Source organism: Phoenix dactylifera, chromosome 15 (genome assembly GCF_051530095.1).
Source record: "Phoenix dactylifera cultivar Ajwa chromosome 15, Ajwa_hap1_PhDact_Kaust_v1.1, whole genome shotgun sequence".
In the NCBI taxonomy this organism is placed as follows: Eukaryota; Viridiplantae; Streptophyta; class Magnoliopsida; order Arecales; family Arecaceae; genus Phoenix; species Phoenix dactylifera.
In genome coordinates, this window is record NC_143204.1 from 21,484,978 (window position 1) to 21,502,429 (window position 17,452).

Below are 17,452 nucleotides of genomic sequence, written 5' to 3' on the forward strand. Positions count from 1 at the left end.
GTTTTTATTTTTTTTATTTTTTAATTTTTTGCTGAAATAGATGTATCATACAGCTGGAGCTTCTAAATTTGAGTGTTCATCCTTTATCCTTCCTCGTGAATTTGACTGTATTTACTTAGCCAATATAACATATAACTAGCGATAAATAAAGGCAATATTTTCGCCTCATTTCGCCTGGGTTCGTACTCACTGCGGCTCCGCCTGGCATCCCAGAGGCTATAAAATTCTCTCTAGTTTAGTCCAAGCCGTAAGTCCTTTGTCTGCTAAGGTGCATCTATGATAAGTCTTGTTAACTTTATCTTATAAAATCGAAACTTGATATCGGATTAATAGTGTTCTCGAGAATGATTGTGTAACCATGGAAATTTGCTTTCTTATAAGTCCCCAAATAGGTAATGAACATTTAATCAATACCAGGGGGGATAATAACAAATCAGATATATATATAAACAAAAAAATATCATATCAGATATATAATTCCAGTTCTGAGCATCAATTTGTTATCTGTAAGTGGGACCAACAAAAATTAACATTGGTAAATATCAAAGCAGACTCGCAGTAATTGGCTATGGATGAACAAATCAAGTTGGTATCAAAAAGAACAAATGGAAACATGATAACCAGCTCACATGGAACTGGACAAGAGAAAAACCATAGGCTGGGTTAGGAATAGATAGAGGTCAGGCTACAATGTGAGTATGGTGGAATATTATATTGAAATAGATAGAGGCTTCATTGTACTACTTTTGATTTCGGATATGGAAATCTGGGTAAAGATGGAATGCTTTGAAATACAATTTATACATGTAAATTGGAATAGTTTGTAGGTCCAAGGCTAGAATTAGTGTCACCAATTAAACTCATTGCTACAAACTTCTAAAATTATGTGTCGATTAGGAAGGTATTCCAGTGAGATCAGAAGTGGCTTTGATTAGAGAGCAAGATAAGATTATTGATACTAACGTGCATGCTTATACATCTGTTCAAAAAAAGGAAGAGCATCAATTTGGAAGGAAAGATACAGGTTCAGAAGTCATGGCCAGGCCTAAAAAGCAATTTGAATTTGTGGGGACAAGATTTGCCACTTTAATAAAGGAGCATTTCCAGATCTGCATGGACACCGCATATTAGAAATATGGTGGTTTCCAAGTGCTTCTGTATTTTGGTAAGGTTCAACATATGTTTTGAAGATAGGGCATTGTTGATTTGCTTCATCAATGACACTAGTAATAAAAATAGTTTATTCTCAGCCATGTTGATACGTACGATTGTTAACGAGCCAGCAAATGGCTTTAAAAAGTGAGGAAGAAATGCAACATGAATGTGCCTATTAGCAACATGGATTCCAGTGCATCACACTTATTCTTCAAAGATAATAAACTTACCATATCACAAGCCGTACAAAGGTACTGCAAAAGAACCCCAATTCAAATCCAAATCAACTTACTATATATATATATATATATATATATATATATATATATATATATATATATATATATATATATATATATATATATATATTGTAATCCTAAAAGAAGAAAAAAATTGAATGTCCCAAAGATCAAGTGTATCAGAGGCCAATATTTGTGAGAAACCTTGTACTTTGTAATTTCCAGTTTCTTATAGTATAACTTTTGCAACATCTTTGCCCATAGATCAATACACTAAACTATATAAATATTATATGTCCTTATTTTGTTTCTATTTTTTTCTTCTTGTTTTTGTTATTTTTCTTTATCTATCGCAACAAGTGGTATCACAACACCTTTTAAACAACCTCACGTAAGCAAAATCAAGTGACAATGTCCAATTATTGTCATTTCTCAATCAATATCAAGAAGGAAAAAATATGTTACCACTATGGACCATTATAGTTTAGTAGTGGTAATCTTACTAAATGTAGTAGATCAGATTGTAACGCACTGAACATAAGAATAATGAATTCCAATACAAAATGATCTCTCCAAGATACAAAGGAGTCAAACATCACAAATTCACATGAAATAAGTCTTAATTGAAAAACTAGGAAAGTTGAAGCCCGCTGTACCACAGAAGTGGCAATCCACTTGTAGACCCAATTTTGGTATTCAAACATAGTATTTAACCTGAATAGGGTTCCCAAATTAATTATTAAGATTTAGTAGCACAGAAAGATTCATAATTATCTTAGAAGTCAGACATCCTTGAGAAATCTATATATTAAATCCTGGTGTACCCGCTGCAAAAGTACTTTTACTCCATGCGAAATGAGTTGCAGTAGGCATAGTGATATTAAATAAGCATGCCCCCGTTAGAAAGCATAAAATATTAGACAGATAATCAGCTCATACAACAATTAAAATCAAAAAAAATTATATTAATAATGTAAAAAAATCTGTACAGACATATGCTTGATCCCTTATCGATTATTTACTGGATAAATCTTGAATAATTAAGAAACCTAAATAATACATTTTTTTCAGACTTTTTGAAAAAAAAATTAGATTATTACAAATGGTATCAGAGAAAACTCAACCCATATTCTATGTAAACTATGAAGTATTACAGCACAGACATATTTGTGATTGGATTTGGGTATGTAAGGACCCATACGAGCATGGGTTTAGTCCCATATCGATTATACGCTGAATAAATTCTGGATATTTATACAGAATCAAGAAATCCAAATAATATATTCCAACAAGCCTTTTTTAGTCAGGTCCTAGATTGTTACGGATAATTCATCATAAAAATGCATGAAACGTAAAGGGGCATCATATAGAGAGAATGTTTCAAATTTACATGAACAAAATGTAACCACAAATTTTTCTTCCTTGTTGTAGAAGAATATCTGACCTTAGGAAAAAGGAGATAAGAAAGGATGAGCGGTCAAAGAACAATGAAGACCACCAACCAGGGGACAGACCATTGGATGCACCAAATATAAAACTAGCACACATACTCCATGCGCAGAGCCCCCAGCACATTACAAATAAACCTGCTTCCTCAAACAGGGAACCCCGAAAGTAAGAGTTTAATTGCTATTATTTTCTTTCCCCTGGCCTTGCTAATTTAGAACTGGACAATGAACTTCCAGAAAAATTATTAGGTTTTGATGAACGAGGGGTACTGCAAAAAAAGAAATAAGAGCATGAGTTTAAGAAACAAAGGCAAGGGTAAACAAGTATAGCAGAAGATGATAAGACGAACATGTTAAGAATGTTGGAACATATTAGCCTGCAAATGTACAATCACAAGAAATGCAAACTTATGGAAAGAGCGAGAAAGAGAATTAGGCATACCTTTGGGTTGGAAAGCTCTTTCTTTCCAAAGCATTTTTTCTCATAGCTGCATGTATTCTTGCCTCATGGCTGTTAACCAGAAATAGTAGCCAGCTTCATCAAGAGTCATATAAATGGGGGGAAGAGTATTCAAAGAAAACTGATAATTTCACGTCACCTATTAAGATATTCCATTTTTGCCTTCTTCATCAGGTTGCCCCTCAAATTGGAACAGCTGTTGCTCGATCCACTTCCTATAAACATTCACTGCGTACATTAACTTGCAAACTACCCAACACGCAACATCTCTTAACATCAGCATCATCAAGTATTTATGACTACAAATCATGGTAGCCAGCAAGTGATGTAGGTGGTTTTGGTGTCCACATATTTCAAAATAAAGCACAGGAATGAAAAGGTAACAAAAATGATACCTCCATAAAAGCTTCTTTTACCGCTTGAAGGTGGAACTTTGTTACAAAGTCGGATTTGTCGACTTTGTCTCTCTACATGAAAAGGACAAAAACAAGTTGTTCATTGACTGAAAGCACTTAGAATATGAACATGATGTAACCACAAAGCTAGAGTAGTTCTGCATCTTTTGACAAGGTATTATCAATTATCTAGCAAAATAAAAATAGAATGTAATAAATGCTGCAAAAATGCATTGACAGAAGGAATATTTCCATAAAATCAAGTAAACCGAGCATTGATGTGAAAACAATTTTCACCATGTCCAAGAGAACCAAAGCTCCCATTGAATATTCTTTTCTTTAAAATAACTTAGGAGTCATCTGTTAGAGGATAACCATACGCTTATCATGTCAAGGCAGTCCACATCCCCACTCAAGTTACCAAGTGACTAGTGCATGGATACTGAAATGCAGCCCACTGGTTTGCACATTATATCTCAGTGAGGTCCAACATAGAGCTGCTTAAATATAATAGGCTGATCTAAAGCAAGACCCTAGGGACTAAAAAGTATCATCTTTGACTCTTTAACCTCTATACGTATCACCTCTCCCTTCTCTGTCCCACTTCCATTGGGGTCTCCTACCGCAGGTTAAATTTGTGATATCACATCGAATAATTCTAGATAAGCATATGTGCTTCGCCGATTTTCTTCTATGTATATCTACTTCCTGTGTACCTTTTTTTATCTTCCCTCCTTCACAACCTTCCTCCACCTTTTCTTCTCCTCTCCAGCCCATTTTCCTCTTTAAATCTTTTCCCTTTTCTTTGGTAGGCTATAGTTTTTTTCTTGATCACCACCCTCGGTCCAAACAAGGCCCGAGACTACCCAACTGTCCCCCTTTTCCTTTGCTTCTCTCAATGCACCAATATGAGGCTTGGTAGAGATGCCCAAATCATGCGTGATGCAGGATCAGGTTGCAACTCTTAGATTTAGTGAAGGGCTTTTAGTTACATGATCAAATCATACTATGAAGACAGTATTTCAAGGGAAATTTAGTAATGGAAGTCTAGAGCTAGGGTTGTAGATTTGGATAGTTTTCAATTAAGACTTTTTCTAAATTGATGGTATGGTTTCAATTAAGTGTTGATAATGTTTTGCGAAAGGCTGAGCAAAATCTCAACTTTACTAGAGTTTTCTTGGGGACATGTAATCTGCTTAGAGTTGAAATAAGGATAAGAAGGATGGAAGGAGATGAATAAAGGATCTCCAATCTTGTTTAGATAGTTTTAAGGCCTAATGATAAGGAGCAAAGGTGTCCACGACCTATCCAGCAAGATGTGGCTAAGATCACCTTGGTGGAGCCATCACCACAGACAAACCCAAAGAATCATCACCAACGACTTGGAGAGACACCTTGTCACACGAAGTCATCATCCTATTTTAGGGTAGTCAGCGAATTATATTAGGATAGTCAGCGAATTAACTAATAGAAAAGTCCTACTTTACATGGACCTTGACAAGGAAAAATACAGAAAATGAAAGTACAAGCTGTTGTCAGTCAGCTAAAGAAATCAAAGTAGGATACTGCAACCGAAAAGGAACAATAAATAGGTAGCCCAGGCTGACCGGACCTCTCATTTCTAAAGGATCTTTGATTGACCTATCCTTCATGAGATAAAGTCCTAGAAGTGGCATCACAGTCTCTAAACTTGGCCAACCTCAAAGGAAAAAGACTGCTACCTCGTTCTTCCTTCTCTCCCTTCTTTTTCTTCTTCCTCCTCTTTCAAGTCCTCTATTCTTGCTTTGATAAGATCCTCTGCTCCCTTATTTTACCCACTTATATTCCTTTCCTCACTTTTCCCTTGGACTTAAACCACCATGCACCTTTCACCTTACTTCTTTATATTCCAATTTCAAGGGCTTTGGTGACATTCATGTGGATCAATATTATCTGCCAGCTTTCTCTCTTATAATTGCTCTAATCATTTTATTTAGTCAATGCCCCCAGCTGTCCTTCATGATAAGTTAATTGCTTAATTGATGCGATGTAATTCCAATGGAGAATTAGGATTGATTGCGATAAATGTGATGGAATTGGTTCATATTTAGAGTAATCTGAACAAGCCTCCAACAAACAGCCTTTTTCACACTTAAGAACATAAAACAAATACAGAACTTAAATTAAGGAGTGAAGTTCAGATTAATTTTGGAGCAGAGATGAATCCAGATCTGAATTTCAGATCTGATTTGCCGGCAGCATTCAGCACAAAACGAAAAGCAATAAAGTACAGAAGAGAGAAATGGCATAATGAGAGGAAGGGCATGTTTGAGATGTTGTTTAAAGAGTGCGACAGGATTAGATATGCAATTGACATGTAAGAATCCAACTGCTTATATCAGATAGTGCATTAAATTACATTCAGGAAACTGTCAAATGAGAAATTCATTCTTTCTACCCTGTTCCGCAATGCTCTATTCAATTACATGAACATGTTGAAAAATGATACTAACAGCGATAAACTTTGCAGTTAAAATTGCTGGACCTCAAGAATTTGTTATTTAAGTTCTTGAACAGAAATTATTTTGAATATTTGGCACACAATACTCACAAAAGGGGAAGCCAGAAGCTAGGTGTCACTTATTATGCAGCCTTGCCAAGCAGACTTGTCACTCCAAATTCATTCCAGCATCTTAAAAATTCCCTTACAATCTTACCAACAAGAAGCAACTCTAGAGGTCCTTAGGATGTCTGAACTACCTGTCCATTACTTTATTACAAAGAAAACTCAAAGAAGAACTCATCCTTCAGCCACTGAATCGAAAGAAAAAAGGGTTTCTTGTGAGAGCTTTGGATAGCTAATCAAGGAAAATAAGAAGAGAGCGAGCTGTCACCTTGTGTTCCATAAAGAGGCTAACGAGCAAGTCCAATCAAGAAAGTTGCATAAGTGAATACATAACCTAAGGAAAAGTGGGCTAATCCAACCAATCTTGCTTGCACAATGGAAAGAGCCATACTTATAATATACTTATAATGGCAGGACGTACTGGAGAAGTCCACCTAGGTCTCAGACCATTTCGTAGGCTTAGAAACTCTGGATTTAATTGATGCAACAGAAAGCCATCATCATGACAGATGACATGTGATTCTTAGAAAAAGCTTCATATAATCACTGTAGCCACAGATTTTCTTTTCAAGAGATGAAATTGGAGTGGCTGTACTTATAACAGAGATAAAATAAAGGATAAGAAGAAGAAGAAGAAACAAAATAGTTTGGCTTCTGACTAGAAGTTGTAACCTTTAGGTGATGGTAGCATGCTTATTGTTTATCATCTTGCTTCACACATGCATTGCACATGCTAGGTTGCTAATATAATTATAATAAATCCTAAAAGAATTAGAGCTCTAGATCAGCTTAAGGTCCAAGAAAAAAAAGTCAATTCATCACCTTTGATATATATCCGTTCTTTGACCAGCAAGGGCCAGCCACGAGTCCTTCTAAAGTCCGTCATTTGCGCCTTTGTACTGCACCATTATGTCATCTGATCAAATTCCCATCACAAATGTTTGAATTGTTATAGGGGAACAAGAGACCTCATAATTGTGTAGCCTTGACAATTTTTGCTAGAGTTCTTGTAACTACACAACCACTTATATCAAATCCTGCTGGTTGTACTGATGCTCTCATGAAAGTGGTGTTCCGCCTATATATCTTCATTTTTGGCATAAGTTTATCATCATATAGATGTAAACTCCTTAGAGCATTGTAGTTGACAAAGGTCTTTAGTGATAAAAATAAAAATAAAAATAACTTAGTTCACAAGGGTTATGCAAATACAAAATAAAAAACTGGATTTGATTTATTCATAGTCGGAGGGAAGATATGCGCCCTAAGCAACTTCACACAACTAGTAGCCCTGTTAAAAATGAATGCCGCAATTTAGGATGTAAGCATCAAGTTGTACCAACAACACTAATCGTTGTGAATTATCCATCCAATAGTAATTCATATTCTGTTATATGCATAGAAACTGATGATAGCAATACTTTTAAAACCACAAAGCGAGAAGAAAGATAACTTACTAGCCTCGCTTTCTTCATATCTCTGTTTAATTTTTTTAGCTATCTGATTTTGTTCTTCTTCGATTACTTTCATCTTTGCCTGCAGACAGATGACCTAATTCAATACAAAATCCTTTCTCCAATATACAGTTCATTGGTCATTGAAACACAATATCACCGCGAATAAACAAATCATGGAAGCAGTGTTGATTAAAACTAAAGGGCGCGAATGTTGAAGGAAAAAGAAAAACCTCATAGAGACGTCTCCACTTAAATACTATTCGCTTCTGCTTCATCTTCCTGATGACATTATTTGTATTATCCACACCAAATTGATTCTCATAGAATCTCTTCCACAAGTCATCGGTCACTGGACTGAGGTCCCTTCCCTGAAACCATGTTGGGAAGGCAAACAAACTGTGATCAATGTCTACACCCAACCTTCAAGTGAGTGCAGTCTAGCTAAAAACCCATTGACAGTAAGACTCATGAAGCTAGTAAAACCTGCCACTGCCGTAATGACTTACTTTTGTAGCATCTTCTATGCGAGTCAATTGATCAATAGTGCAGTGAGGTAAAATATCCTTCAACAGATGCAAATCCAACGCTTCAACGTTCCCGATGTATCTAACATTATAGATTGCCAACTGTTTGCAAAGCTCCAGCAAGGTAGGAGCTTCCCTCCGCAACTCCATCTACCGTTAACGATTCGATTTTTTTTAGCTATCGCTAATTGAAACCCTCTAGGTTTAAACACAGAAAGTCGCCCAAATTCTTTATAAGGTATTCATCAGATACAAAGCTAGATAAAATTAAAAATCTGCAAGAAAAAAATAACTCGGTCCAATTTAGATACAAGAACAGAAAACAAATATCAAATCCAAGAAAGACATATCTATTTTTCTATTCAAATTGGGGACGAGCAAAACAGAATGAAATATTGAGAACATCGAATAAAATCCCTTATAAATCCCGTGATATAATAACCAAATTATATAAAATAACCAAAAAAATAGAATGAAAAATAGATTCGATCTGAACCTCGAATCAATCAATCCAAGTGTCGACAAATTTATGGAAAACGAAGCAATATGAAAAGAGGAGCGCGATCGGATCAAGAAACTACTGAATCGAAGCGGAGAACTGGAATTGAACACGAAAAGTTAGAAGGTACTTCGTTCCGATAACTATAGAGGAAAAATAACCTAATAAAAAAAACCAAAATCGAAGAAAAAGATTACCGCGCTCCACTTCTCTAAAGGCGGCGTCGATCGCCCGGAGAAGCGAGGGAGGAGAAAAATCCAATAGCTTTTTTTTTGTGGAAAGAACTATTCTATTTTATTTTCAATCCGATCACCATTGAAGAGGCTCGCAAATTCCCCAAACGCTCACCTCCCTTTTTATCTCTTGAACGTGGATATGGTCACCTCCATCTTGTCCTAGCTACCTCTCACCGGAATCAATTGGGTTTCCTGCGAGCTAGTGATAATGCGATAAGGATTTTTTTTGGCGGACCTTCGTGGGGAGGTTAGATGACTCGGAGTGGGTCGAACGCGCGGATTCGTTGGAGAAGCGAATATTTTATGACACAGCAATGGAACCCGTGCACCTGGAAACCGTCTGATCGGAATCGGGCGGTGTCCAGGGCATTTAATGGATCGTTCCGGCCTTTTATGACCCAAATTATTTCATTGTGCAGACAAGGATATTAGGATATGCAGGAATCTTTCTATTTTTTTTTTTAACAACAATTTCTTCGATGTAATCTTTTAGGGAGGCTCTGAAGGCTCGTTATCTAAGTTCAATGCAGGATGGAAAATTTTATATAGCTAGAATCTCCCTTTTATGATAATTTAGACGGCGAGAATTTTTTTAGTTATATTAAGAGTCCTAATTGGCAATAACAATAGAAATATTTGGAAAAAGATATATTTTTTATTTGTAAATAAGGCATTTTATCAGAGAGGTACTTTGGGAATGAGAAAGTTTTTATATTGAACAGTGTCACATTTACATTGTTTCAGTACAATCAGAATTAAGGGCCGAATATAAAATATTTAATCAACAAAATTAGATATAAAAATGGCAGTCAGTCCAAAATGTATTCTTTAATAATTTATCCTAATTTGGAAGATAACAATAAGAGTATCATCAATCATTTTTCAAAGAAATGATGCAAGAGTTAACTACGTTCGACAAGCATAATCTCAAAACTGCATACAGTTGCAAGTGAATTGGTTATAGCTGCTTGTCAATGCTTTATACAATTGTGTGAGATTATCTTTTTACATTAGCTCAACAAGCACATGTAGTCAAAAAAAAAAAAATCTAGATCGGGATACACTATCCAACTCTTCTAGCTTGGGTAAAGGGAAAATTCTCTGACATCTTTGCTTGCAGGTTATGCTTTGATCTCAAACAATAAGTGTGAGGACATGTGTGGGCGTGTGTTTAGTCCCACATCGGTTATTCGCTGGGTAAATCTTGGGTACTTATACAGGATCAAGAAACCCAAATAATACCTTCCGGTTAGCCATTTTGGGTGAGGTCCTGGATTGTTACAAATGGTATCAAAGCGGACCCGGCCCATAACTTATGTGGACTAGGAGACACTGCAGCACGGATCCATTGGGGTTGACCACGGACCGATCGTGGTGTTTGTGATTAGATTTGAATGGATTTGAACCCTTAGCCTGACGAGGATGTCAGGACTTGAACGGGAGAGTATGTGAGGATCTGTGCGGGCGTATGTTTAGTCCCACATCGGTTATTCGCTGGGTAGATATTGGGTACTTATACAGGATCAAGGAACCCAAATAATATCTTCCGGCTAGCTACTTTGGGTGAGGTCCTGGGTTGTTACAATAAGAATCTAGAATTGATAATTAAGTTGCATGTACTCGAACTTGCATCTTGTCAAGATATTCTTTAGTTCGAGGTTGAACCGGCTGTTATGTTCTACATGAATGGCCATGATTGAAAAACTGGCCCCCAAGCTAGAAGGAGTCCAACAAATCTAACCTAGGACTAAACAAAGCTTTTCCTACCCCCTGCTTCTTAACAAATCTAACCTAGGACTAAACAAAGCTTTTCCTGCGGAAGAAAACCAAAATTTGAGAGAAAAATTAATTTTAAATTTTCCTTTTTTTTATAATTCAATTTTATTTACAATTTTTTCTTGGCAGTATCACACGTTTTTTTTTTTTTCTTACAAGCCTTCTAACTCAAAACGGGACTCTGATCACGTGATACACAACAAGGAGTACCGGGACTCTCAAAAAGGCAATTCAATTCTAAAAATCCGGCTATAGAAGGACAGTTTTTTTTTTTTTTTGTGCTAAAAGCGGGTTTTCATACAAGACGTGTACGAATACACCCAATAAAATCAAAAAATACTAACTCACGGAGAGCCAGAGGCAACTCCCCCTCCCCCACCCACAGGGTGTATCCTGAGTGATGAGCCGCGAAGGCAGCCACCCAGTCGGCTGCCCCATTGGCTTCTCAAAATACATGCTTGGCCTGAATGGCCACCCCAACCCCACACATCATCCCAATGTCCCGAACCAAGGGGTGGTCTGAGCCCTCACCCCTCAGCCCCTTCTGAATCCAACTGATGACTGTGGCTGAGTCGCCCTCCAACACAATCGAGCCAGCCTGCAAAGCCTGCCTCGCATATCGAAGGCCGGCCCAGGCAGCTCGTAACTCTGCCCCGGGGACCGACATGCCGAACAGCTGACAGCCCCCTGCAGCCACGACTCTGGAGTGCAGGTCCCGTATCACAAAGCCCGCACCACCTCGCGCGCCTCCATCCAAAACCGATCCATCGAAGTTGACCTTGAGGAAACTCGGGGGTGGGGGTTCCCAGGTGAAGAACACCATCTGAGAAGCTGCCGAAGCAGAAAGAGAACCCCAGGTGTCCCGAGCTATCAGAGGTCCATCTGAAGAGGATCTGATCTCCAATGCCTATACGCGCGCTAGCTCCACCACGAACCTCGGTGACACCCTGCGCTCACCGGGGGTACGAGCATTCCTTGCCAGCCAGATCTGATGTGCTGTGCAAGTCGCTCGAATAGCCTCCAGACATGTCCGAGGGCGGACCAACCACTGCTGCATCATCTGTAAAAACTGAGGCCTCCCATACCAGACCTCCTGCAGGAACCCTGCCCACTGCCATGCCGACCTCGCCCACGTACACTGGAAAAGCACGTGGTTGACCGACTCCTCCACACTGCATGTCCCGCACTCCGCAGGGATCCCACATCCTCGCCTACTCAGCGCTGCTCTCGTCGGGAGGCGGTCCCACGCCACCTTCCATAGGAAGAGTGCAGCCCTCGGGTGGAGCCCTGACCTCCAGATCCAAGTGTAGTCCGGCCCTGGCTCATGCTCCTGCTGGATAACACCGGCGAGATCTCCCAATCGGACCCTGGATCGGCAAGAAGTGCCCCAAACCCTAACATCAGGCCCCCCATAGCCTGGCACCGGAAGAGACCGGATCCTCTCAGCTAGATGTCCCCCAAACAGCTGACGTAACCTGGCATCATCCCATGCTGACTCTCCTGGGGCCAGAAGATCAGAAACCCGCAGTCCCTCCGCCGCCGCAGCATCAATCATGGTCGGCCAGCACCTCAGTGGGACAGTGTCCACCCATGGGTCCGCAGTCACATCAATACTCCGCCCATCGCCTACTATCCACCTGGTATTGGCCGACACCGTCGGCACATACCTCCCAATCTCACGCCACATGAAGGAGACTCGCCGCCCACTCCATGCCACCTCAGAGCCGTCACGTCCATATCTGGCAGCCATCACCTGACTCCACAGCCCGTGTGGCTCTAGCAGAAACCGAGCTGCATACCGAGCAATGAAGGCCTCGCGACGCTCCAGCAGGGACTGCACCCCGAGACCGCCCTCGCTGGTAGGCCGGCATACGTGCTCCCAGGCTACCAGATGCACCCCACGGCCTCCGCCATGTGACCCCCACAGGAAGCACCGCAACAGTCGCTCAATCCTCAGTAAGGTCGTCTTCGGAACCACAGTGTTGGCCATGAGATAAACTGGCATGGACCCCAACACTGATCTGATCAAGGTCAGTCTCCCCATCATAGATAGGGAGACTGCTCTCCATCCCTCCAACCTGCTTTCCACCCGCTGCACCAGGCTGGAATACTCTGCCACTCGTAATCTGCGGCCTGTGATGGGGACTCCCAGGTAGGTCAATGTCTCCTCCTGCTCAGGAATCTGCAAAATCCCACGAATCTCCTGTCTGACCCTGCTCTCCGTACTCGGGCTGAAGCGGACAGCTGACTTCTGGAAATTGACTCTCTGGCCCGACGCCATACAGTAATCTGCTACCACCCTGCGAAGGACCCGTGCATCAGAAACCCGCGCCCTGGCCAAAAGAAGACAATCGTCAGATATTAATTGCTAGAAGGACAGTTTGATAGCAAAGAAATCTAATAACGAAATGGTCTCCCTTCGTTAGATATTAAAGATTTATATAATTGATGCAAATGATGCATTGATCACAATAACTTGTCAAGCAATCCTCAGTTCGAAGCAAAATTAACGAAAAAATATCTTTTTAAGAGCAAGGGAGGAAAACCTTCCCATGTCATAATTATACAGATCTACATTTTGGAAAAAAGCACCATCCAAGAATAGAATCCTAAAAATTATCACTGCAACAAGTCCCAATTCACAACTATCAAAAATATCAATCACAGATAAGATCTAACTTGCTCCCCATAGAGATTACTACGACCAAAGATTTCTTTTAAATGCCATAGTGAAATACGGAGCAGAGACTCAAAAACAGCCTTGGTCGAGATTAACAGAAGGTTATTACCACAAGTTTCTTGTGAACGATATCAACGAAGCAACAGAACTGAGTTGATCACCCATCTTCATAAAAGAAATAACATTCTTGCAATCCTCGCACAATCAACCAACACAAGTTTTATCACAAGATCAATCAGATGGTTCATTCTAAAGGATCCACATGGATACTGGTAATGGTCATTCTCAAGAAGAGAAAAAAAGTAAAGATATCTGTGTATACGCATGCATGAGCGCTCACATGTATGCATGTGAGAGAGGAGCTAAGAACAATCAAAAATACATGTATTAAAAAAGAAGAACGAATAAATAAAGAATTAAAAAAAAAATCACAAAATTTGTTATGTTGAAGAGCCCAAGTATCCATCATATGGCCTGAAATACTGAAACTTTCACCTTCATAGGACAATAAAAGTAATGCAGCCTAGCTTTCTGCTAACAATGGTGGAAGGAATCTGAAGTTCTGAAGTGCCTGCTCGAAGACATGGCCGCCCTCAGCAACTGCTATATAAACAACAGGGATATGACAGACAATCTAAAAATTAGAAAATTAAGCTGATCCAGAGTTAATTATCCATGAATAGTTCTGGAAACTACATTGTTCTGGATCTGAGTTCCTGAGTCAGCAAACTCAGAGCTCCAATTTGAGCAATGATTAGTGGTGATACACAAGGCCGGCTTGAGCCTTAGGCGACTGAGGCGGTCGCCTAAGGCCCCCGGCCTGAGGAAGGCCCCGATTTTTTTTTTTTTTGCCTAGGATAGGAGGCACCGCTACAGTGTCAGTGCTTTCCGGCGGCAGCAAGCAGCAGGCTACGGGCTATAGGTAGGCGGGCAGAATTGACAAATAACGGGCTACAGTGTCAGTGCTTCCCCCCCTTCTCTCCCAGAGCTTTTTTTTTTCTTTCCTGAACCTTTTCTTTGTTGAACCTCCCCCCTTGAGGCTTCCCATTTCTCAAAGCTTCAGTTTTTGGGCCGCCCCTGCTCCGGAGTCTTGTCCGGACCTCCTCTCCTCTCCAGACTCCAGCGACCCGCTCTCCTCGGCAGCTCGGCTCCTCCAACTTCCGGCCTCCGCCACTCCAGCCTCCGGCCTCCACGGCCTCTGGGCTCCATTGATCCCTCTCGATCTTGTCAGCGCCAGCGGTTCACAGACCACGGTCCACGTCCACCGTCCTCCGGCAGCCCGGCTCCGGCTACAAGAAGGCAAGAACCCGGGCTCCCTAGTCCCTCCTGGCTTCATCCCTCTCGATCTCGTCAACCTCCCTTTTTTTTCTTTTTTGATCTCTAATCTTGTTCTATTTTTTTTTTGTGAGGAGGGATTTGCATGTCTGGAGGAGAGCGATGCACCACTCGAAGTTGAGGACTTGAGGGAGGGGGGTTTTGGGGCGGGTGAGCATGGGGGTGAGGTGGTGACTGGTGAGGGACAGAGGGAGGAGGGGGTGGGGACTGTGGGGTGTCTTCTGGAGAGGGATGGAGGGAGCCAGCCAGGCGCCAGCCAGGGAGGAATTGGGTCAGGGACTCAGGATGGAGGCTGAGGGGTTTAGTATGGTGGTGTGGTGCCGTGGTGGGGGGTTTGGGCTGCATCTGGCCATTAAAGTAGAGGGGTGGGTTTTCCTGAGAATTGGGAGTGATATTATGTGGTTTAATGAGCTCAACCTCCTTTTTTTTTTTTTTTTTTTGTGATTGATTAGCTTTTCGAGGGGCCAGGGGGTGAGGTCTGTGGTGAGCATGATAAAAGAAAATGTCCTCTTCAACAAGGCCTTGGCTTGGGCTATCTTCTAATGTGATCAGGTATGTTGTAAATTCTTTAGGGGTAGGGCCTCTTCACATACATTGGAAAGCATTTGTGGTGTAGATGAATGCACATAGCTAGGTTGTTAAAGGGTGCTGAAAGGTTTAGATTTTTAAACACTAATAGCTGAGCATAAATGGGCCCTATTCTCATAGCTTTTCACTACTTGTAAGCACTAATTTCGGAACATCTAGTAGCTATTATTTTTAAATGAATTTTTAAAATATTTTGTATTTATTAAAAAAATTATTATTTTTTTAAAAAAAGGCCTCTTTTAATGAATTCGCCTTAGGCCCCCAAATATATTGAGCCGCCACTGATACATAAAACCAACATTCAGAACTTTGCTTGTCAAACTCAAGTTTCACAGATCAGTTTTTTGCTCCAACTGAAACAAACTGGCAAAGCAGGTGATACGGGTTCAAACTTTAAATGTTCAGCAAGTTGTCTGTTCCAACTCAGCATGGAAAATTTTGGCCAACTTCATAGGTTGGGATTAAGTCTCAATCTTTGGATAAAAAGCAAAGTTTGTTAATTTTGCTTGATAAGGACCTCCTAGACTAACGTCAATGATGCAAATAGTAAGGTCAAAAGGAACCTGCAGCTCAAATAATGAATCCTGGATCAAGGTATTTTACTCGAAGGCATGGCTGAATACTGGAGAATGACATAACATAACGTGAGACTGTCGAGTTTTAGGATAACGTAACAGTGCAATGCCAGGTGCAGGATTGACGATGACTCGACTCATCAAAGGGAGCACCAATCATCTGAAGGCCCATGGAAGGCCAACAGGTCCACCTTCAACAAACCCACCTTTCTGGTCCAGTGATTTTTTTCAGAAAATTTGGTTGGACATCCCTTTATCAATTTCATTGAATTGCAACACTTTATAATTATAATGAATCCTAGCCATTTGTTGTCAGCAAAAAAACTATAGATCACTCATAGATTTGTGCTTTCTCTCTCTCTCACTCTCTAACACACACATTGGATGTAAAAATACTTAACCTGGTTAATTGATCATGATATGTCTCAAGCATCTTGCATCATCAAAAAGAAAAGAAAAATTGATGGACTATCAATCAACCGGCATAAATAGATCATTCTGTATTTTATACTTTTCACAACTTAATTAAATAAATTGTCATGCATAAGTAATTCATGCCCAAGATACATATCATACATTTGCAATACTGGTACCTCTACGGTGCTTATCGTTCTTGACTGTGTAAAGTTTTTCAAGCCTAGATCGTCTTTTTAATTGCTAGCCCTTTGTTAGTATAAGTGTATTCTTCGGAGGTTTTCAGGCTTCTATGAAACCTTGGCCATTAGAGTTTAGTTGTGAGCGACGTGGGAAGGCATCTCCTATGCGAGGCATACTTTAGGGTGCAGATTGTATCCACTTTGAAGGAGATTCGATTATGGTAAACGAGTGGGTTCGAGGTCGATATACTGCATCGGACGGTTAGCTTCTGCTTTACGACATTTGAAGGCTCGTAGGGGGCTGTAGCTCCTTTCGGGGCTACTCATGTTTATAAGAAGGTAAAAAGTGTAGCCAACTGGGTAGCCTCCTATGCGGCACATGACTTTGGCGGGTTTCTCTAAGTGAACCAAGCGGATGTTCTTTATTTTTTTACCAGCTTTTTTTTTTTGACTTTGTTGGCTGTTTTCATGTGTGCATTGTGTGAGACGTTGGTGTTAAAAACAAAGCAACAATGTATCTTCTTTTTCTTTTTTAATCTTTTTTTTTTTTTATCTAAGACGGATGATTCATATCTGACGAGTACGAATACATCCAATAAATCAGTTGTCTTGATGATTGACAAGAAGGTTCGTCGGCATTTCCATGATGACATAACAGTTGTTGTCATATTTCTGAATCATGATCCCATGACTAAGGGTCATGCATACGGGCCTCTGTTATCAGTTAGAGGTGCTTCGGAAGATTGATGACGCATGAAGAACCTGTTATTCTAGAATCCGGATGGTAAATCCTCTTCCTTTTGCCCACAGAATTGGAATGCAATTTCTTTTTACATATATTCGTACTCGGCGCTCCATCTCACTTGGTCTGCACGTGCGGGGCA

The 17,452-nt window shown here is 40.3% G+C and overlaps 1 protein-coding gene across 4 annotated transcripts; it reads right to left on the minus strand.

Moving 5' to 3' along the window:
• Window positions 1-2,735: 2,735 nt before the first annotated feature.
• On the minus strand, window positions 2,736-9,289 carry LOC103720002 (transcription elongation factor B polypeptide). Of its 4 annotated transcripts, none has more exons than XM_008809505.4 (8): window positions 8,980-9,289; window positions 8,266-8,433; window positions 7,990-8,127; window positions 7,760-7,838; window positions 3,698-3,769; window positions 3,442-3,517; window positions 3,285-3,353; window positions 2,736-3,111 (listed from the first exon to the last, which is right to left on the minus strand). In XM_008809505.4, exons 2-8 carry the CDS (start codon window positions 8,431-8,433, stop codon window positions 3,027-3,029), a joined length of 687 nt encoding a protein of 228 aa, XP_008807727.3. In that variant the 5' UTR covers window positions 8,980-9,289; the 3' UTR covers window positions 2,736-3,026. The 4 variants fall into 4 exon arrangements, 3 of the variants coding, with proteins under 3 accessions (XP_008807727.3, XP_008807729.3, XP_008807728.3); XM_008809507.5 differs by having other exon boundaries at window positions 8,266-8,481; window positions 8,980-9,111; XM_008809506.5 differs by having other exon boundaries at window positions 8,266-8,558; window positions 8,980-9,111.
• Window positions 9,290-17,452: the final 8,163 nt, after the last annotated feature.

Bases quoted from the DNA above. Each gene is read 5' to 3' on its own strand.
- LOC103720002 (XM_008809505.4), bottom strand. From the start codon at position 8,433: ATGGAGTTGCGGAGGGAAGCTCCTACCTTGCTGGAGCTTTGCAAACAG. The intron at 8,128-8,265 runs GTAAGTCATTAC...ACATGGTTTCAG, and splicing joins GCATAGAAGATGCTACAAAA to GGAAGGGACCTCAGTCCAGT. The intron at 3,518-3,697 runs GTATCATTTTTG...GAATGTTTATAG, and splicing joins TAAAAGAAGCTTTTATGGAG to GAAGTGGATCGAGCAACAGC.